This window comes from Mirounga angustirostris, unplaced genomic scaffold (genome assembly GCF_029215605.1).
Source record: "Mirounga angustirostris isolate CCGP_5_RB_7025 unplaced genomic scaffold, mMirAng1.0.hap1 SCAF_13, whole genome shotgun sequence".
Lineage (NCBI taxonomy): Eukaryota > Metazoa > Chordata > Mammalia > Carnivora > Phocidae > Mirounga > Mirounga angustirostris.
In genome coordinates this window covers 108,771,468-108,794,385 of record NW_026991721.1, presented here as the reverse complement: position 1 = coordinate 108,794,385, position 22,918 = coordinate 108,771,468, and the positions used below count along the sequence as shown (strand labels likewise).

The window sequence follows — 22,918 nt, the reverse complement described above, 5'->3', positions numbered from 1 at the left end:
GTGATTCTTGGAGGTGAGTTTTTAGAAGAGCGGCATTATTTGAGTTAACAGAATGTATGAGGTAGAACTGCGAAGAGGTCACCAAGACTTGTCACAAAGCAGCCATCCATCACCTTCCTTCTGAGATTCTGAAGCCCCACCCCTTCTCTCTGTCACTCTTCTGGCTTCTAAGAACCCCCTCCAGCCCTGCCTCCCCACATATTGCCCCCTTAGCTGCTGCTGTGAACCAGAGGAACATCAAACCTGAGGGGGAGGGGAAACGTCTGCTGAACATGAGCAATGTGCTGAAAAAGAAAAACTAAAATCAAAGGAGAAAAGAGCTAAGAAGAGGGGATTTATAAAAGTGAGATGAAAGTACTGGGAGTGAGGATGTGGGGGAAAAGTTCTCATGCTATTAAAACAAAACCAAAAAAGCACAAAATGGACACAAATTAGTACCAATTACCAAAAGACCAAGAACCAAGTCTGTTTTGTTCTTTTTCTTCTATAAGAATGGGTGAAATAATTACTCCAGCCCATGTCACAGGACCTTTCCAGGGTCAACTGAAATTACAAATGTGGAAAGCGCCTAACTTTGGGCTTCATTGTTTTTTTACAGCCACAGGAATATGCATTTCTATGAACAAGAAGATCACAACTTTATCAGTTCTCAGCCTTACTCAAGTGGAAAACCCATGGAAAAGCAAGGACTGCAATGGAGATTGAGTGACTTGTCTTTTTAAAGAAAGAAAAATTATTATCAGTAACTTTACTGATTTTTAATCTGGTTTCCAGAGTTTTATTCATTCACGTAACACCTCTAAATTTACACTGAGTTAGAGTTGTGACATCTTTAATTCTAAAATTTTAAAATACCAATTTATGACTTGAATGCCTGTTTATCTGAATAAATGGCAGGTTCAACCCTGGCAAGCCACTATTCCTAAGGATATGTCCCGTTTTCCTTCTGGACTATTATGACTTTCATACCTATAGCTTCCGTTCTTTTGAGGAAACAGCAAAAACATTTCCACAGAGAATGCTTCCTTCAGTTTTAAAGCATCTCCTCGTTGCAAGCACTAACATTAATCCATTGGAGTGACATGCATGTCAGATACATTTTTATGAAAAGGCCTGGATTTTCATCATCTCTTGGGCACTCTGTTGACAGGGGAGACCAATACAGAACGCTGAGAGAGGCATTTGAGGTTGCTTTGAGGAAGATGACACTGCACACACAAGGAAGGCAGTCCTCCTTGCAGGGGCAGTGAGATAAAGGGAGGGCTGCCAGCAAGGTGACCAAACAAGATGCATACTTTGCTGCCTCGGACTCCCTGAACTGTAGCCTGAAAAGGCTCTGTGTATGGTATTTTGTCACAAGTGGTCTTGCTTAATCCCTGCCTTTCAAATGCAAAAGCAAAATGTGTAAAACAACTTCTCAAGGAATACACATTTTAAGACTTTCAAGAAAGATATTCAATGCTGCTGGATTATATTACCCCTCTGAGAATGGGTTTTCTAAGGCTGTATTGTAGAACTGTACATTAACTGCAAAGAAATCTAGTAAAACCATCTACTAGAAAGAGGAATAACCACCCAAAGCAATATATCAACAAAAGAGGTATTTTCGTTCCAGCTAAAGGGCACATTTTTGCCAAGTCAGTTCTTCTATTTAAGAAAAATATTTATTAAGAATTTCTCTTCATCCATTTAGCCATAGGTAGCATGACTAGATGCTTACTAACCTACATTTTCATGTCTGTATTTTAAAAATTTGTTTTATCACAATACATAAATACCAGTTCTAGGAAGGAAAGTAATGAGCCACTGCCCCCTTGGTACTCAAATATTGATTAGGTCATGAAAATCAACAGTTTTTACATACCTCATTTTCCTGATTCTTTTTGCTGGCGAAATATTGCCTGTTACCCCAGATAGTGAGAGATGGAATAATCCATCTCTATTGAAAATGCCGGCAACACAAATTAGCTTCTGAGTTGACTGGACTGTGTGCTTTGAGCCCAGAGCATGTGTAGTAATTCCTCTATTTTCTGTTTAAGTATAATGTGCTCTTACCAAATGGAACTGCTCTTATACAAACTAAGCTTTATATTAAGTACGTAGCTTAACTTTTTATTTTTTTGCTTCAAAAACCCTTGAAATTTTAAAATTAAAGCACAATTCTACTCGAGCAGACATGTGAAAAATGTAAGTGGCGTGTAACTATCCACGCAGCATGGAAGAGCCACCATAGTGGACGGTCAGATGTAAGCCGGAAGGTGAAAATGAAGGTAATTCCAGAGCATATGTTTTATTATCTGCACAATTATCCATGGGAAAAATTAGACTTGAGTACTTAGAGATTAACAGTCGACACAACTAGCAATTTTGCAACCACTTTAGGAGGATAAAAGTACTTTTATTCTAATTTTGTAACAATGACACTGTGTTTACGTTGTCTGCTTCATCCCTGGCCACACACACCCCTGGCTGCCCCTTCAGGGTTGAGGAGCACTAAACAATGAGAGTGGTTTTCTCTGTCCCAGGAGAGCAAGGATTGTTTGGCCTTATTCACCAGGAGATCCCCAGTGCTTAGAAGAAAGGCACATTGCAAAATATTAAAGGAATAAAGTTCAAAGCCTGGAGCCCATTTGTTCCCATTAAGCCAACAGCAAATACAACCCTACAAACGAAAACAGAGGTTGAGCCTCAGTGTGTCCTGCTATATGTTTAACGCTGCATATTCCTTTCAAATTAGCATCAAGCTTAATAGGGGACAGAGGAAATTGAAAGGCATATCTTTTTAATGGCATCCTTGTGACTTGCCTCAATCCAGAAGTGGAGATTTTCTTGTCCTTTCCTGTCACCTTTCCTGCTCTCTCCTCCTGTCCTTCACACCCCACACAGAGCACCCACACAGAACCACCCATGTTCACAATGTATTACCAAATCCTGTGACTTCCAGAGGGATTTTGAGAGAGCAAGTCTTGATTTTGACTCAATCAGCTTCCATTTTCCCCCAGGAGGCATCTCATCCCATCCAACACTGTCCTTCTGGGTGATCAGTCACACGAATCACACGAATGTGTCACACGAGTCACTTAAATCACACGATATGTCACACAAGTCACGAATGTGTCACACGAATCACATGTGTCACACAAGTCACACAAATGTGTCACGAGTCACACAAATCACACAAATGTGTCATGAGTCGCACGAATCACACGAATGTGTCGCACGAATCACTCCAATCACATGAATGTGTCACACGAGTCACACGAATGTGTCACACAAATCACTCGAATCACACAAATGTGTCACACAAGTCACACAAATGTGTCACGAGTCACACGAATGTGTCACACGAGTCACACAAATGTGTCACGAGTCACACAAATCACATGAATGTGTCACATGTGTCACATGAATCACACGAATGTGTCAAACGAGTCACACGAATGTGTCACACGAGTCACTCGAATCACACAAATGTGTCACGAGTCACACGAATGTGTCACACGAGTCACACAAATCACACGAATGTGTCACATAAATGTGTCACATGAATCACACAAACGTGTCACGAGTCACACCGCTGCCGAGTCTGACGAGTGACAGCTGATGCCCGAACTGTTTGTCACTTTCGTTGGGAGCCAGCATGTCTTGTGTATGTTACATATTTTTTATTTTTATCACCAATTGATACTTTGCTTTTATAAATTAGAAACCTGACCCTGTGAGAGGATGAAAACAGGAGTAAATAATGAAACAGTTACAGATTCTTTATAAAATAACTAAGTCTGAAATGTCAGTTTCTTGTGAGCCTCCAGTTTGCGGGTTATTTTGAAATGTTCTTCAGTAGCTCTCTGGGCACATGCATCTATTTTGATCTATTTTAATAGAGTACTCTCAAGAATACTAAAAAGTTTATGTGTAATACAAGCAAAATATATCCCAATTACCTCATCAAAAAAAGAGGTTTAAATGGTTTGCTTCTATTAACAGAAACTGTCAAAGGGCTGCATATACACAAACCTATTCTTTTTTTTTTTAAGATTTTATTTATTTATGGGTGCCTGGGTGGCTCAGATGGTTAAGCGTCTGCCTTCGGCTCAGGTCATGATCCCAGGGTCCTGGGATCGAGTCCCGCATGGGGCTCCCTGCTCCTTGGGAGCCTGCTTCTCCCTCTGCCTCTCTCTCTCTCTCTCTGTCTCTCATGAATAAATAAATAAAATCTTTATAAAAAAAAAGATTTTGTTTATTTATTTGAGAGAGAGAGAGAGCCCAAGCCGGGAGAGAGGCAGAGGGAGAGGGACACGCAGACTCCCCGTCAAGCAGGGAGCCCAGTGCGGGACTCGATCCCAGGACCCTGGGATCATGACCTGAGCCGAAAGCAGAAGCCTAATGACTGAGCCACCCAGGCACCCCACAAAAACCTGTTCTCACATTCCTCAAGTAACCACTGTGTAAGACAGATTCCAGGCAGGAAAAAAATAGCATACTTAAATTGGGGGAATCTGAGGAGCTGCATGAGGAGACCCTAGGAATGTGTGGGCAGGAATTATGGAAATCCAACATGGCGCCATGCTTTACCCCGGTCCAGGACAGTGCTGGCTTAGTCCAGAAGGAGCATAAGGATGAACGGTCACTGTAAGTTAGACAGGTAACTGTAAGGTGAGGGCCCGTCACAGAGTTTCTGATCTTCGGTAAGGGCAACAACCAACCCTCAAGGAGAGAGCTGGGGAACTGGTCCCTTGACCTCAGTCTCCAGCCCTTGTTATCCCACAGGGGCCTCCCACGGGCTGCTCCCAACTCAGCCCGGGGACAAAGGAGCCCATGGATGCCTCCCACAGTCTATGTTGATGCCCAGCCCCCACAGGCTGAGGACGGTGGGCGCGGTGGAGAGCGTACCTGGAGGGCCAAGCCCACATCACCCAGCGCACGCTCTGAGAGAGACCCTGACCTCGCCATGATTTTCGCCCTCAGAAACTGCTGCTGAAAACGTGTGCACAGAGATGGCAAGTGTAGATTTTTATTATGAATCACAGATGCATCAGCTCTCATCTCTCTGAGCTTATCTTCCCTTCTATACGCTGTCAGGAAAAACACCCACATTGAACTCCAGGCAGTTATCTTTAAAAATGAGCCTGTGACTAAGGTTCGTCCACCTGCATTTAAGTCAGTCCTCACATGAGGCTCAGCACGAGTCACTCTGACGCTGAGCGTGAGAAGGGAAGTAATGTGATGTCACAGAAGCACTTGGAATTGTTGGAACTGTGTGTCCAGCACACATTGAAGCTGCTGAGCAGTGGAGCTGGTAGAGCAAAGACACAGGCTTCAGTAAGTGGCACGGACACGCTCCCAGCCTCTCCCACAGGGGCCAGGAGACCCAAGCCTGGCACGCACGCGGCAGCGAACACAGAGGGAAAGATGACTGGACGACACAGCCCACGGTCACCTCGTTCAGAAGCCACACTTACAGAATGCCTTTCCTTGCTGATGGGGGATGATTTTAGACACAGCCCTCAGACCTCACATGCACCATCACAATCCTAACAGTTCGTTCATTCATTCATTCATCAGCTCAGATCGTTACAGTACCAGACACTGTGCTAGGCACATGGGACACGTGACATGAGAGACGGCAGGGACAGACACTCAAGGTAGCACAGAAAAGAGCGCAGTCAACAAAACACTACAGGAAAATGACTATTATTAAAGGAAGGGTACTGTGTACTCTATAACTTAACAAGTAGTTCTCAACTCAGTCTGTGCGTCAGGGAGAAGTCAGCAGAGGGGAGGGAGGAGGGCAAGAAGCTGTTGGGGCAGACAGAACCGTACTTGTCTATGCCAGGAGTCCAGAGGAAAGGGCAAGATGTCCATTACAGCTGGAAGGCACCAGGGTTCCATCCCCCAAGGACTTTCTGACTCCTGGCTCAGCTGAACTGAAGGGGGAGAGGCTCAGGATTCGAAGCTGGGCTGTGGGTTCCATTGAGGTTCTCAGTTCAGCACTTAGGACTTATACCTCAGGGAGGAAGGTGAACATTTAGGTAACCCCTCAGGAGCTAAGGATTCCAATTTAGAAGATTCAAGCTTCAGAACCCAAGGGTTTGGTCTCCAGCTCAAGGAGTTCTGTTCTGAGGGGTTTGGAGCTTGCATCATTTGCAGTCCCAAGTTTAGAAAAATTAAGGACAAATTCAGGGTTGCTGAGGACAGAGTTCTTGGGGATCTGGACTTGAGGCAACTCTGGGAAGCCTTCGAGATACTGGAAGAACACAGCGTTGAAGAAGGACTGGCTTTATCGGGATCCCTGACTCTGCCCCTTGCTCTAGGTTCGTCTCTCCAAGCCGCAGATTCCGTGGCTGCAATGTGGGTGGGTGAGGGCGTGGACCAGGTAAGATCTTGCAGGGTTACTGTGCAATTCGTGATTTGTGAACTTAGGCTGTAGGTAATGGATTATCATCTATGACGGACTTTCAATGTCCTCAATCGTTATTGTTGATTGCTTTCCCGGTCTGAAGGAGTTCTGAATAAACAAGATGACCTCTTACAAGCTCTACTGTGGGCCCGAAACAGACTGACTTTTCTTTCTCTGTACACCAACGGGCTAGAAAGGCATTTTTATTGCCTTAGTATATTTTTAATCTTCGGCGTACTCTGTGCTCCAGCCTCACTAGCCCTGTTCTCCTGTTCTCGGCTTCCCTCATCATTCCCCGATGGCGTGGACGTGTACTCCTAAAATCTGGACTCACCTTCATATTACAGTGCCAAAATGCCTTATGAATCTGCAAATGAGTGAATAATGGAAAAGAAGTAGGAAAAGAAGAGTGGAGAGCATCGTGTTTTTTCACATTTTTTAGTTGCTCAAATGATGTTATTCCCTATTAAGAACCTACTTTTACTATACCCTTAGAATGTCACTCATCAATAACCAACACAAAGTACCTCTGCCCCCAGTACTTGTCTATGCCTTTATTTATGAAGTAAGTGACTTCACAAGGCTCCTGCTTCATTCAGCCAGCTGAGCGGAAGGCGCACAGACCGCTCTGCGGATGTAACCGTATCTGCTTCACTTCCTATAAAATGCCAGCCTATTCATTTAAGGTTTCTCCTGACAGAAGCAAGTAATTGAATCAATAACACACCCGTTTTCAGATCATGGATCTGTGGGAATAAAGGAATTTAATACCTGAAAAGAGGATGCTCATAAGACTAAATCAACCAATTTTTACACACTCACTTGATACAACCAAGATCTTCCAATAACCTACAGGGGCAGGTGACTTTGGCACAGCAAGTAAGTGTTAGAGAATATCCTAAGTTGTAAATGTTGCCCAATGACCTTCAAAACTAATCCGTATTCTAATGCTATGTCCATCATACCATTCTTACCATCATAATGTCACACATTTTTAAGCTACACAATTTTTTTCCTCATCCTGTGACCAAATCATAAATTTTCATCAAGTACCCCAGATTCACAGCAGTTAAAATCACAGATGCCAGAGTAACGAGACACAGATTCAGGCTCTATTCTGGCCATGTGCTGGCTCCAGCTTCCTCCAAAATAAGAATGATAATGATCCCATTTCACAGGATTGGTGGGAGGGTTACAATGTTGTGGAAAATGTTATTTATAGCCCTGGCATAAACCTACCTGCTCTACAAGTCTTAATCTTCTAATAAATGTATGCAATACTCACTGTTCTCACTGACGTAAGGAGAGCGTAAGCCATTTACTACTTGATAATTGTAAATGCACAATACATAGTTTTGTTATTATTGTAGAGTATTTTCAAGTAATTTCTACTTATGGTAAACTGAAATATACTTACCCACCTTCAGTAAAATCAAACAGACCAATTTGGTAGAGTTTGGTTTTTAGCACACTAATTGTGTTGAGTTACTTGTAAGCTCATTATATACTTACCCCTCGTGTTTTAGTTTTAAACGTAAAACTATCCAATAAACTCTTATGAACATGGGTATTATATTAATTTCAATAGAACTGTGAGGATGAGAACCGGCATTTACTAAAGGTTTACTACATTCCAGTCACTTGATCAATGTTATTTTGTCTACTTTTCACTATAGTTGGTGAAGTTGGCTTTATGTATAAAGTGTTGTTATTCTGTTTTAATACAGCTGAAAACAGCTAAGATGGAATACTCTTAAAAAGAATGGAGTCCTCTAGAAACCTAGAGCTAGTTATAATACACAGAAAACTCTTAAATTCATACTAAACAGTAAGTGGTAAAGCAGGATGTCTACCTGGGTTCACAGACATCGTATTTCATTTTTTAAATCTTATTCTTATTTTGTGAAACATAGAGCTATAATTTTAATAATAAAAATAACACCATTTAAACTTCCCCCCATCCCCCCACCTAAGAATTTGTCACTGATTCCCCTGGAAAAGCTCTGTGTGCTCATTCTGAATTATTACTTGCCTCTATGCTTCGGCAAGCAGCTGCTACAACACTTTATTTTTATAGCTTTTCCATCTTTGCATGCCCTAAACGACAGACATTAGTTTGGGAAAAGTAGATATTTAGCACAAACCCACCCGAAGAAGAAAAGGGAAGGACCGGCACCGTTGGAGGAGAGCTCCTATAGTAAGATGGGCAGAGGGATGTGTGCCTCACCGCGTACCCCCACTTGGAGAGCTTCTAGGGCCCCTGCGGGCTGGTCAGCATTGACCCGGAGTGAGTCCTAGGAAGCATGGGCTCCCTGGAGCTGCTGCTCTGGACCCTGTCACAGAGATCGAGGTCAAGGAAATCCCCTTAGAGGGAAGAGGGGTCTCACCGTTTTTTCTACTCTTCCATAACAATGCTTTCAGGAGCAAGGTTGTTAGCCAAGGTCTTTTGCCTCATCTCCTTTCTTACCTGTATTTTTAAAAACCAATTTCACAAAAACAGAACACTGAATTACACTGCAAGCTACATAGTGTGAGGGACCACCATAGCTAGAAGCCACCACTTACACTGAGCCAAGAATGGGGCGCGTCTCCTTCCACCTGCACCTCTACTCAGCCGTTCGGGGCTAGTCAGTGAGCCTGGATTTAAAACGGGATTTTCAAGGTGGCTGGAGCTGTGACGGCTGTAGGACTTCCCTAAAGGAAGGTGAAAAGGAGGACCACTGACACCACCAGTTTGACAAGACACGAAGCCAACTAGCTGACTAGCTCTTCAGAGGCTTCGGAATCACATGCACAAACAAGCAAGGCTCCACTTTTCTAGGGAAAAGTTATGCTTGTCTTACCCTCCTTCTTTTAGGGTAAAAATGAACTTCAGTCCCTGTCAACGCAACTCACACCATTTTTATGAACTGCATTATATCGATATGCTAGTTAAGTTTAAAATTGAGAACCTGGCACACTGTTCAGTTCTCCTCTGCACATCCCACTCTGCGATTCCTTATCGACGCTGTGAGTCGTTGGGTGGATGTAGTCACATCAATGTGGGAGCACAGGATATGTATCTACATGGCTTCCACTTTATCCACCAGGGAAATAACGGTAGAACCCAGACTAAAATGACAGATGAGCACTTAGAAATGATCTCGTCCAACTTTCTCACTTTTCAAGGACCTGCCTTCAGATTTTTGAGAAGAGGAAATGTGTAAAAATTATTTTTTAATTATATAAATACTTTCTACGTGAGGAAACTAAGGCCCCAGGTACTTGCCCAATACTGAGGATCCACTTTTAACCCTAAACTATTGAGGCATGTTCATCCCAAGACACTATTACCTTAAAATAAATTAGTTAAAGAAAATTAGTTTCTGGTCCTGTTAAGAGAGATTTTCTCAGGATGAAAATCAATTACTTTTTTTTAAGTGCAGAGCCTGATATGGGGCTTGACCTCATCACCCTGAAATCAAGACCTGAGCTGAGATCAAGATTCAGACACTTAAGCAACTGAGCCACCCAGGCGCCCAGGATATCAAATTTAAGAAACAACGTTTTATTTCCTAGATATTCCCATGGCTGATGTTAAGTTCATTCCCATTTAGATTATAGCCAGAGAAAAGCAGACTTAGCCTCAGTAAAAGCTTTGTCGGGTCTGTATTCTTCAGCTCTTAGCTGAGGGCCAGGGTAGTGACACAAACCATGAGTATACTCGCCCAAAGACACGACCGTGCCCTCGGCCAACTGGGTAGACCAGATGTTCAGCAACCGTGCACCCGCAGGACAAGCACCATCTACCCTCTCTGTCAATGCTTCCCTCGCTCTGAAAGCAATCTCTAAGGGCCATTCTGGTTAATGTAATTTTGATTCTTTATTTTAAATAGTGGAACACTTACCTTCATGGACACTAAGCTGAACAACTTGAAGTCAGGTGAGAACTTGCGAAAAAATTCTATATTATGATGTTTTCTCCAAAACCTGCTTCTTTGATCTTGCTCCCCATCTCATTTAATGGCATTCCCATCTTCTAATTACTCAGGAAATAAAAAAAATCCTGGTGGCATCCTTCACTTATTTCTCTCTTTGATACCCCAAAAGCTTTGAACAGGAAATCCTGTCAACTGTACCTTAACATGAACCCAGGGTCTGAGTACCTCTTGCTCCCACTCTGGTTGAGGCCATATTACCTAGATGGCTGCAATCATCTCCCACCCGGCTTTTGTTCCCTCCACAGAATTCTTCTCACCATAGCAGTCAGAATAGTACTTTTAAAACACCGTTCAGATTCTGTCACCTCTCATCCTAAAACCCTACAATGGCTCCCTGTCTCAAAACAGAAGCCATCTCTACTACGACCCAGGAGGCCCCACACATTCTGACCCGGGACTGGATGCACCCCACTCCATCCTTCTGCTCCAGCCACACTGGCCTCCTTCCTTCTCCTTGAAGCACCAAGCACACTTGCACGTTTGCACCCCCTCTACCTTCTTCCTGGAAGATCTTCCCCTGATACCTGTGTACACATCTCCAACACCTTCAAGTCTGCACCAAAAAGACACCTGCTCACTGAGGCCTTCCCTCATGACGACTGAAAGTAAAGCCCTAATCTTTAACATTTCAATCTCCACTTCCTGCTTTGCCCCCATCTTACTGAATAACATCTATGCTTTACCTTTTTGTCATGTATTATCTGTCTCTCTCACAAGAAGGTGGTTCTGTGAAGGCATCCTATATATTTCCCAGTGCATTCTTGATGCTGGAGAGGGGCCTGCATAGTGAGTTCCCAGGAAATGTCTGTCTGAAGGAAAGCAGGCACAGGGATAGCCTGAATTCACCGCCTGTAAGGAAATGAGTGTTTCTTCGGTGCCAGCATTACACAAAGTTTTTTGAGGAGATCAGTAAAATCTATAAAGCTCTCCCAGATTAGAAACACAAAAGACAGGAAATACAAATTACTAATGCCAAGAATGAGAAAGGCATCATTACAGACTCTACAGGCATTAAAGGGATGATAGCATATGATAGACACCTTATACCTATAAATTTCACAGCTTGCATTAGCAAAAACATTTTTATTATTTTATTTTTTTAAGAGTAAATTTATTTTAAAAAATTTTTATTATTAATTTTCATTTGAGAGAGAGAGAGAGCACATGAGCAAGGAGGGGGAGAGGGAGAGGGAGAATCTTAAGCAAGCTCCAGCTCAGCAAGGAGCCCAATGTGGGGCTCAATCTTCCAACCCCGAGATCATGACCAAAGTCAAAATCAAGAGTCAAATGCTTAACCAACTGAGCCACCCAGGCGCCCTGCATGACACATGAATCTTTAAAAATTGGTAAACTGGGCTTCGTCAAAATGAAAAACTTTCACTTTTTGAAAGACACTGTTAAAAGAATAAAAAAAAAAAGCCACAGTTTGGAGAAAATGTTTGTAAATCATGTATCTGATAAAGGATTTATATCCAGAATATATAAAGAGCGTACAATATTCAATAATAAAAATCTAATAAAAAAAGGCAAAAAGAACCAAATAAAAGTAAGCAAAACTTTGACAGACACTTCACCAAAACATAAATATGGATGATAAATAAGCAGAGGAAAATGCTCCATATTATTAGCCAAGAAAGAGATGCAAATGATGACCTCCATAAGATATACTGCATGCCTATTAGAATGGCCAAAACTAACAAGAATAATTGTACCATGCTCCAGTGAGGATGCAGGACAACTGGAACTTTTTTCTGTTCCTATTTTAAATTATTATTAAATAATTAAAAAAAATTATTATTACTGTGCAAAATTTCTGGTCCAGTAGCACTGTCTTCTGGGAGTGCTGCAGAGCTCAGACTGTCATGGATTGTTGGCTGCTCAGGCGGCAGCAGATGGGGTTGTGGTTTTGGTTACCTGCCGTATTCCAAGACAGAACCCTCTTGCTTCTTTTCTCTTTCACTACCCGGTAGCCAAAAGGCACTTCTCACTTCATTTTTGCCTTTCTCCCTCGAACGTGTGTCCTTTGAAGAATACTCTTTCCAACCATGCATCCTTCTAAGTCCTTTCTCTGCAGTCTGCACTCTGACCTACTGGACAGATTTTTTTTTTAGTATTTTTCAGACGGAGGGTCAGCTTAGCCCCTTCTGGCTGTAGTTTTAGATCAACCCCAGTTTATTCACCAGTTTTCTTCTAAAGTTTTTCTTCTCCATCCTTTCCTGCAGTTTTTCTCGCTCTGTCCTTGCTTGTCCTTGTGTTCACAGGCCAGGATGGAGGGGAGCGGGGCAGGAGGATGCGTGATCTTGCCTTAGGATCTAGTAGGTTTTCCTTTTCCTTCTTGCGGTTATTTTCAACTCTGATCACCCCTGTTGTAGGGGTCACGGGCAGGCTGCCCCAAGATGGGCCACTTTGCAGGCACACGATTTAGAGTAAAAGCAATCCAAACCCAGCAGATTCAGGAAAAGCTCTTTAACTCCCCCTCAACTGCCTTTTGGTACCAGGAAGAGAGCTATTCACAGAGAGTCTGCTCCACCTAAGAAACTCATCTGCATCACAGCGCAACCTGGTTGTTCCAAACATCTCCTCTCACCTTCCTGCTAATGGGCTTCCTCCCCTGTGTGTCCTCCAACCCGACCCCTCTCCTGAGCTCACTGAAGCTTCAAGTTGCCTCATTGTCTTTGGAATTCCATGTCTCTGTGGCCTCCCTGTTCACAGGTCTATTAGGTGTGATTTTTCTCCTGTTAATCTGTCTCTTGTCAATTTGATGGTACGTCTGGCCAGAAGGACCACAGGACAGAGAAAGGTCCTCCTGCCCAACAGTGTCTGCAGATTATGCCACAGACATGGTTTCTGTGTGTTTTATTTGCCCTTTCTTCTTCTGTCTTGTCTCGAGGATACACAGAAGACTGGAGGCTGGACATTTGCCACTATCTCCCACTGCCTGGAATTTTCTATTCTTCTTTCTCATGAAACATTTTAAATCAGTCATACCAGAACTAACGCATTCTAGGACAGACAGACTAAACCATTTCAGTGGTTCTACATTTGAGATAAAAAATACATCTAATCACAACTCAAATACTCTGCTGCACTTGGCAATGATCATTTAAGGCACGTGCATGTGGGTAGAAAAGAAAGTCATTTAAAATTTTTCTAATGTTGCACCAAAAGATTAAGAATGGATAGAGCGATTCTATGTGAAATTTTCTAACCCTTCCATGTCATTTGAGGAAAATATTCTTTCCTCTCTTATTTCTCCCTGTGTTCCTTTGTCATTTTAAAATTATAATGGCTGTTAGTTTGGGAGGGATCTCTCCCGGCAGAAGGGCTTTGTGCTTGCCAAAGTCAACAGAGATTACTTACTGCTAGCCTGTTGCCTTCCTCCAAATGATTCATTAGCATTCCTCCTTCTAAAAGCAGCCTCTCATGCATACTTCTTGTAGCGGCCACCTTTGGGCAGACAGGCTTGAGTGATGGAAAGGAGAGAGGCCCATGGCGACTGCCAGGCTGAACGCATCTGATGACCCACCTCAGAATATACACAGGCCCTAACCAGCCAACGGGTTACTGACAACGAGGCACAGTTACTTACCTTCCCACTTTAAAAACAGCCCCTATGTGGTATGTGGTATGATCTGTGTGTACACAGTGCTATATATATATATATATGTATGTATATATACAATCCTTAAAAAATACAATAAAATTTGACAGCAGTGGTTATCTATGGGTAGGTGGTAGAATTTCCTACAGTGTTGTTTGTTTTTTTTAAAATAGGAGATCCAGAATTTTAATGGCATGTTTGCCTGATAAGAATTTCTTTATTTTATTATTTAATAAAGAATGTGTATATTTAGTGTGTTTAGGGTATATGACATGATGATTTGACATACACACTGAAATGATTACTACAATCAGGTTAATGAACTTAACGCATCTACTCACATAGTCACATTCCCTCCTTTGAGTTGAGAGTACATGAAATCTCTCTTAGCAAATTTCTGTATTGAGGGATAGAAGCCTAAAAATGTTCACCTGTAGCCCAGAAAGCTGACCTAGAGCCTGCCTAGTTTTGGTAAGGATCAACTAAGTGCTGATTGCTCCATTCTTTTTTTTTTTTTTTAAGATTTTATTTATTTATTCATGAGAGAGAGAGAGAGAGAGAGAGAGGTAGAGGGAGAAGCAGACTCCCCGCAGAGTGGGGAGCCCGATGCGGAACTCGATCCCAGGACTCCGGGATCATGACCCGAGCCGAAGGCAGACGCTCAACCATCTGAGCCACCCAGGTGCCCCTGATTGCTACATTCTTAAAGGTTCTCATCGATAAGGAAAACAAACGCAGAAGAAAAACTAAATTTCCTACTACCTACAGCCCACTGACAAGTCCTTGAAACAGGCAGAGTGACCTTCCTCTAGGGACTCAGCTGCCTCGTTAATACTTTGCTGAGGGCAAAAGTCAATCCTGGCCCAACTCCCAGGATCCTGTAAGTCTACTTTAACATATAAAAATTCCATTGGAGAGGCGGAACAAGATGGCGGAGGAGTAGGAGACCTGGATTTCCTCTCCTCTCAGGAATTCAGCTGGATAGGGATCAAACCATTCCAAACACCTACTAACTCAAAAGGAGATCGAAGAAAAGAAGAGCAGCAACTCTCTGAACAGAAAAGCGACCACTTTCTGGAAGGTAGGACGTGCGGAGAAGTGAATCCGAGGCAATATTCAGGAGGATAGACGGCGGGGGAGGGGCCTCCACAGGCCGCTTCTGGCAAGTGATAGAGTCGCGGAGCACAAAATCGGAACTTTTAGAAGACTGCTCCGCTGAGGGACATCACTCCAGTGGCTAAGCGGGGGGTGGAACCCTCGTGGGACAGTATGGTCTCAGGACCCTTGGGGTCACAGAAGGACCGGGGGTGCCTGAGTGTGGCAGAGCTCCCAGGTATCAGAGCAGGGAAGCTGGCTGCAGAGACAGAGCCCAGGCGTGGGCTCTCAGCTCGGGGTTGCCATAAACTGTGATCCGTGGCACAGTCGGGCCCCTGCTCCTCCAGCAGGGATCCAACAAATGGCAGATGCGGGGAAACTCCCCTTCTTCCCCCGGGAGGAGAGGTGTGGGAGCGCACCGCAGGGATCTGCTGGGTTTGGAGACTCCACAGGGGTCCAGTGCCAGAGACAGAAACACGCGGTCACAGGCCGGGTGAGCACGGAGTGCGGCCAGAGACCAGGGAGATGGGAGTGACTGACAGCTTTTCTCTGGGGGCTCACTGAGGAGCAGGGCCCGAGTTCTCGGCTACTCCGAGGCAGAGATTGGGAAGCTGCCATTTTCACTCTCCGCCTCCAAAGCTGTACAGAAAGCTTGCAGGGAACAAAAGCTCTGGAGGGCAAACCTGAGCAGATTACTTAGCCCGGAAGGGGGCAAGGGCGGGGCAATTCCGCCTCTGGCAAAGACTTTTGGAAACCACGGCAACAGGCCCCTCCCCCAGAAGATCAGCAAGAACAGCCAGCCAAGACCAAGTTTACCGATCAATGAGAATGGCAGAACTCCAGCGCTAGGGGAATACTGCACATAGAATTCATGGCTTTTTTACCATGATTCTTTAGTCTTTCAAAGTTAATTTTTTTTTAACTTTTTTTTTTTGAATTTTTCTTTTTCCCTTTTTCAACCAACATCTTATCAATCCCTTTTTTAAAAAAAATTTTTTTTATTTTTCATTTTTATTTTTCATTTTTAGAGTCATATTCTATCCCTTCATAGGAGTTACCTGTATTTTTGGCATATATATATAAGTTGTTCTCTCTTTAAAATTTTGAGATAGTTTCTTCTAACAGATCAAAATATACCCTAAATCTCTAGTGTATGTTTTTTTTTCTACTTCCCTGTCTGATCACATTCTCTCCCTTTTTTTTTCTTTTTTCTTTTTTTAAATCCTCTTCTTTCTTTTTTCAAACAACTTATCAATTCCTTTTATAAAATTTTTTATAATTTCCATCTTTACAGTCATATTCCATCCCTTCATCATATCAACCCTTACTTTTGTACATATATAAGTTTTTCTTTCTTTAAAATTTTGGGAGGCACTTTCTTCTAACAGACCAAAATACACCCCAAATCTAGTGTGTGGCACTGATCTATATACCAGCCTGATCATATTTGATCACATTCTGGTTTTCTTTTTGTTTTGTTCTGTTTTTGTTTGTTTTTATCTTATCTTTTTCTTTTTCTTTTTTTTCTTTTTCTTTTTTCTCTCTTTCCCTTTCTTTTCCCCTGGCTTCAGGTCTTTTCTGATTTGTTTAGAGTATATTTTCTGGGAATGTTGTTACCCTGTTATAGCATTCTGTTCTCTCATTAATCTATTCTCCTCTGCACAAAATGACAAGATGGAAAAAATCACCTCAACAAAAAGAACAAGAGGTAGTACCGACTGCCAGGGACCTACTCAATACAGACATTAGTACGATGTCAGATCTAGAGTTCAGAATCATCACTTTAAAGATACTAGCTGGGCTTGAAAAAAGCATGGAAGTTATTAGAGAAACCCTTTTTGGGGAAGTAAAAGAACTAAAATCTAACCAAGTAGAAATCAAAAAGGCTATTAATGAGGTGCAATCAAATATGGGGGCGCTAACTGCTAGGATAAATGAGGCAGAAGAGAGAATCAGTGATATAGAAGACCAAATGATGGAAAATAAAGAAGCTGAGAAAAAGAGAGATAAACAACTACTGGATCACGAGGGCAGAATTTGAGAGATAAGCGATACCATAAGACGAAACAACATTAGAATAATTGGGATCCCAGAAGAAGAAGAAACAGAGAGGGGGGCAGAAGGTATACTGGAGCAAATTATAGCAGAGAACTTCCCTAATTTGGGGAAGGAAACAGGCATCAAAATCCAGGAAACACAGGGAACCCCTCTCAAAATCAATAAAAATAGGTCAACACCCTGACATCTAATAGTAAAACTTATGAGTCTCAGAGACAAAGAGAAAATCCTGAAAGCAGCTTGGGAGAAGAGATATGTAACCTACAATGTTAGAAACATTAGATTGGCAACAGACCTATCCACAGAGACCTGGCAGGCCAGAAAGGACTGGCAGGATATATTCAGAGCACTAAATGAGAAAAATATGCAGCCAAAAATACTATATCCAGCTAGGCTGTCATTGAAAATAGAAGGAGAGATAAAAAGCTTCCAGGACAAACAAAAACTAAAGGAATTTGCAAACATGAAACCAACCCTACAAGAAATATTGAAAGGGGTCCTCTAAGCAAAGAGAGAGCCTAAAAGCAACATAGACCAGAAAGGAACACAGACAATATACAGTAACAGTCACCTTACAGGCAATACAATGGCACTAAATTCATATCTTTCAATAGTTACCCTGAATGTAAATGGGCTAAATGCCCCAATCAAAAGACACAGGCTATCAGACTGGATTAAAAAACAAGACCCATCAATATACTGCAAGAGACTCATTTTAGACCCAAAGACACCCCCAGATTTAAAGTGAGGGGGTGGAAAACCATTTACCATGCTAATGGACATCAAAAGAAAGCTGGGGTGGCAATCCTTATATCAGACAAATTAGATTTTAAACCAAAGACTGTAATAAGAGATGAGGAAGGACACTATGTCATACTTACAGGGTCTATCCAACAAGAAGATCTAACAATTGTAAATATCTATGCCCCTAACATGGGAGCAGCCAATTATATAAGGCAATTAATAACAAAAGCAAAGAAACACATCAACAACAATACAATAATAGTGGGGGACTTTAACACCCCCCTCATTGAAATGGACAGATTGCCTAAGCAAATGATCAACAAGGAAATTAAGACCTTAAATGACACACTGGACCAAATGGACTTCACAGACATATTCAGAACATTCCATCCCAAAGCAACGGAATACACATTCTTCTCTAGTGCCCATGGAACATTGTCCAGAATCGATCACATCCTAGGTCATAAATCAGGTCTCAACCGGTACCAAAAGATTGGGATCATTCCCTGCCTATTTTCAGACCACAATGCTTTGAAACTAGAACTCAATCACAAGAGGAAAGTCGGAAAGAACTCAAATACATGGAGGCTAAAGAGCATCCTACTGAAGAATGAATGGGTCAACCAGGAAATTAAATAAGAATTAAAAAAATACATGGAAACCAATGAAAATGAAAACACAACTATTCAAAATCTTTGGGATGCAGCAAAGGCAGCCCTAAGAGGAAAGTATATAGCAATACAAGCCTTCCTCAAGAAACAGGAAAGGTCTCAAGTACACAACCTAACCCTACACCTAAAGGAGCTGGAGAAAGAACAGCAAATGAAGCCTAAACCCAGCAGGAGAAGAGAAATAATAAAGATCATCGTAGAAATCAATGAAATAGAAACCAAAAGAACAGTAGAACAGATCAATGAAACTAGGAGCTGGTTCTTTGAAAGAATTAACAAGATTGATAAGCCCCTGGCCAGACTTATCAAAAAGAAAAGAGAAATGACCCAAATCAACAAAATCATGAATGAAAGAGGAGAGATCACAAGCAACACCAAAGAAATACAAACAATTATAAGAACATATTATGAACAACTCTATGCCAGCAAATTAGATAACCTGGAAGAAATGGATGCATTCCTAGAGATGTATCAACTACCAAAACTGAACCAGGAGGAAATAGAAAACCTGAACAGACCTATAACCACTAAGGAAATTGAAGCAGTCATCAAAAATCTCCCAAAAAACAAAAGCCCAGGGCCAGATGGCTTCCCAGGGGAATTCTACCAAACATTTCAAGAAGAATTAATACCTATTCTTCTGAAACTGTTCCAAGAAATAGAAATGGAAGTAAAACTTCCAAACTCATTTTATGAGGCCACCATTACCTTGGTCCCAAAACCAGACAAAGACCCCATCAAAAAGGAGAACTACAGACCAATATCCCTGATGAACATGGACGCAAAAATTCTCACCAAAATACTAGCCAATAGGATCCAACAGCACATTAAAAGGATTATTCACCACGACCAAGTGGGATTTATCCCTGGGCTGCAAGGTTGGTTCAACGTCGCAAATCAATCAACGTGATACAATACATTAACAAAAGAAAGAACAAGAACCATATGATCCTCTCAATAGATGCAGAAAAAGCATTTGACAAAGTACAGCATCCTTTCTTGATCAAAACTCTTCAGAGTATAGGCATAGAGGGTACATACCTCAATATCATAAAAGCCATCTACGAAAAACCTACAGCGAGTATCCTTCTCAATGGGGAAAAACTGAGAGCTTTCCCCCTAAGGTCAGGAACACGGCAGGGATGTCCACTATCACCACTGCTATTCAACATAGTATTAGAAGTCCTAGCCACAGCAATCAGACAACAAAAAGAAATCAAAGGCATGCAAATCGGCAAAGAAGAAGTCAAACTCTCACTCTGTGCAGATGATATGATACTTTATGTGGAAAACCCAAAAGACTCTACCCCAAAACTGCTAGAACTCATACAGGAATTCAGTAAAGTGGCAGGATATAAAATCAATGCACAGAAGTCAGTGGCATTCCTATACACCAACAACAGAACAGAAGAAAGAGAAATTAAGGAGTTGATCCCATTTACAATTGCACCCAAAACCATAAGATACCAGGCATAAATCTAACCAAAGAGGCAAAGGATCTGTACTCAGAAAACTATAAAATACTCATGAAAGAAATTGAGGAGGACACAAAGAAATGGAAAAACGTTCCATGCTCATGGATTGGAAGAACAAATATTGTGAAGATGTCAATGCTACCTAGAGCAATCGACACATTCAATGCAATCCCCATCAAAATACCATCCACTTTTTTCAAAGAAATGGAACAAATAATCCTCAAATTTGTATGGAACCAGAAAAGACCCCGCATAGCCAGAGGAATGTTGAAAAAGAAAAGCAAAGCTGGCGGCATCACAATTCCGGACTTCCAGCTCTATTAAAAAGCTGCCATCATCAAGACAGTATAGTACTGGCACAAAAACAGACACATAGATCAACGGAACAGAATAGAGAGCCCAGAAATGGACCCTCAAATCTAGGGTCAACTCATCTTTGACAAAGCAGGAAAGAATGTCCAATGGAACAAAGACAGTCTCTTCAACAAATGGTGTTGGGAAAATTGGATAGCCACATGCAGAAGAATGAAACTGGACCATTTCCTTACACAACACACAAAAATAGACTCCAAATGGTTGAAAGACCTCAATGTGAGACAGGGGTCCATCAAAATCCTAGAGGAGAACACAGGCAGCAACCTCTTCGACCTCAGCTTCAGCAACTTCTTCCTAGAAACATTGCCACAGGCAAGGGAAGCAAGGGCAAAAATGAACTATTGGGACTTCATCAAGATAAAAAGCTTTTGCAAAGCAAAGGAAACAGTCAACAAAACCAAAAGACAACCGACAGAATGGGAGAAGATATTTGCAAATGACATATCAGATAAAGGGCTAGTATCCAAAATCTATAAAGAACTTATCAAACTCAACACCCAAAGAACAAAGAATCCAATCAAGAAATGGGCAGAAGACATGAACAGACATTTTTCCAAAGAAGACATGCAAATGGCCAACAGACACATGAAAAAGTGCTCAATATCGCTTGGCATCAGGGAAATCCAAATCAAAACCTCAATGAGATACCACCTCACACCAGTCAGAATGGCTAAAATTAACAAGTCAGGAAATGACAAATGTTGGCGGGGATGCGGAGAAAGGGGAACCCTCCTACACTGTTGGTGGGAATGCAAGCTGGTGCAGCCACTCTGGAAAACAGTATGGAGGTTCCTCAAAAAGTTGAAAATAGAGCTACCATATGATCCAGCAATTGGGGAAGCAGGAGGGGAAGAATGAAGGGGGGGGGGAATCAGAGGGGTAGACGAACCGTGAGAGATGATGGACTCTGAAAAACAAACTGAGGGTTCTAGAGGGGAGGGGGTGGAGGGATAGGTTAGCCTGGTGATGGGTATTGAAGAGGGCACGTTCTGCATGGAGCACTGGGTGTTATACACAAACAATGAATCATGGAACACTACATCTAAAACTAATGATGTAATGTATGGGGATTAACATAACAATAAAAAATTTAAAAAAAATTCCATTGGAAACATCATTTATCTCTAAACCCCCCAAGATACGTGTTGGCAATCATCCCCCAAGCATATGACCCACCAATACACATCTGAAGGGTCTCACGACTCACGTTTTATTAGACGGTAATAAATGACCTTTTCCCAACAACAGCTAGCCACCTCAAGGTCCTGGAAACCTTGCTTCCAAATTCCTTAGAGACTTACGTTATCCCTAACCCCCTCCCAACTTGAAAGTACAAAAAGGGTCACTCTTCATGACCCCATGCTACTCCCTCTGCCCATGGGTCCCGTCCCTGTGCTTTAATAAAACCACCTTTTTGTACCAAAGACATCTCAAGAATTCTTTCTTGGCCGTCAGCTTCGAACCCTAACGTCTGTCCTACATCATGACTGCCTGCACATCTCACTGATAGTTAATATCAAACTGAATGATAAGCACCAGAGAAATCTTGCAGAAGTAGTTTTACAAGTATAAACTCGAAGAAGAAATTTATGATCTAAGACCCTCTTGCACGTCCCCTCCCCCTCGAGCACTCAGCATGTCAGCACCAGTTTCACACAGCAAAAGTGCATCTCCTTCTACCCACGGGTCCTGGCCCTGCACTCCTTAAACAAACTTACTCAGTTGTACCATAAAAGGTCTCGGGAACTCTTTCACAAGAGTATCAGTGCAGTGTTATTAACTATCATCATTACACTCTCCATTAGAGGTCTAGACTTACTAGTCCTACACAACTCAGTTTTGTGCCCTGACCCACATCTCCCCCTCCCCCCACCTCTCTGTCCCCGGTAATCACCATTCTACTTTCTGCTTCTGCATATTCAACTTTGTTAGATTCCACATAAAAGTGAGATCAGCCTATACTACTTTTTAAATAATTTTTCTTTGATACAAAAAACACCTAAATCATTCACTTTCCAATTATTTCTCACTTTCTAACCTTTAGAAATACATATGCAACCATGAAGTCTCACTGCCTTGATTAAAACAGGCAACTACTTTAAGTAGAGATTTAAAAGGAATTGTTAAAAAGATGAAAATATGTAAAAATCTAGTGTCTGATTTTTGTATAACCATGGAAGAAACAAGCACAATGAAGTTAAATGTCTCAAAGTAATGATGTTTTTGGAACAAACACAATGGTTGTTAGTATATCCCTTGCCATGGTAAAGCACGTTGGCCTTGGAGTCAGATGGAATTTGAATGGTATTCCAGATTTGTGACTTACTGAGTATGTGATCCTGAGTGAGTAACTTAATCTCTGAGATGAACAAATTCTCTGAGAATGAGGAATAAGAATACTAACCTTGTAAGTGTGTTTGAATGAGTAGGAACAATTTTAAAATGGCCCACAGCAAGATGCTTTTTAGCCCTAGAATTTTTGGAATTTGGTGATGGAATGGAAAGGAGGAGGCAGACTG

At 42.0% G+C, this 22,918-nt stretch overlaps 1 protein-coding gene across 4 annotated transcripts in view; it reads right to left on the bottom strand.

The window, feature by feature from the left end:
* The window catches only part of TRPC6 (transient receptor potential cation channel subfamily C member 6), a 119,244-nt gene that overhangs the window by 41,152 nt on the left and 55,174 nt on the right, over window positions 1-22,918 (bottom strand). Inside the window, exon 1 of one of the 4 annotated variants that reach the window (XM_054512342.2) lies at window positions 11,064-11,271. The exons of the other annotated variants lie outside the window; for them this stretch is intronic. Coding sequence (XP_054368317.1) covers window positions 11,064-11,074 — 11 coding nt within the window. The 5' untranslated portion in view covers window positions 11,075-11,271. Of the gene's footprint in view, window positions 1-11,063; window positions 11,272-22,918 lie in introns of those variants that run through there. 4 annotated transcript variants of the gene reach the window in all.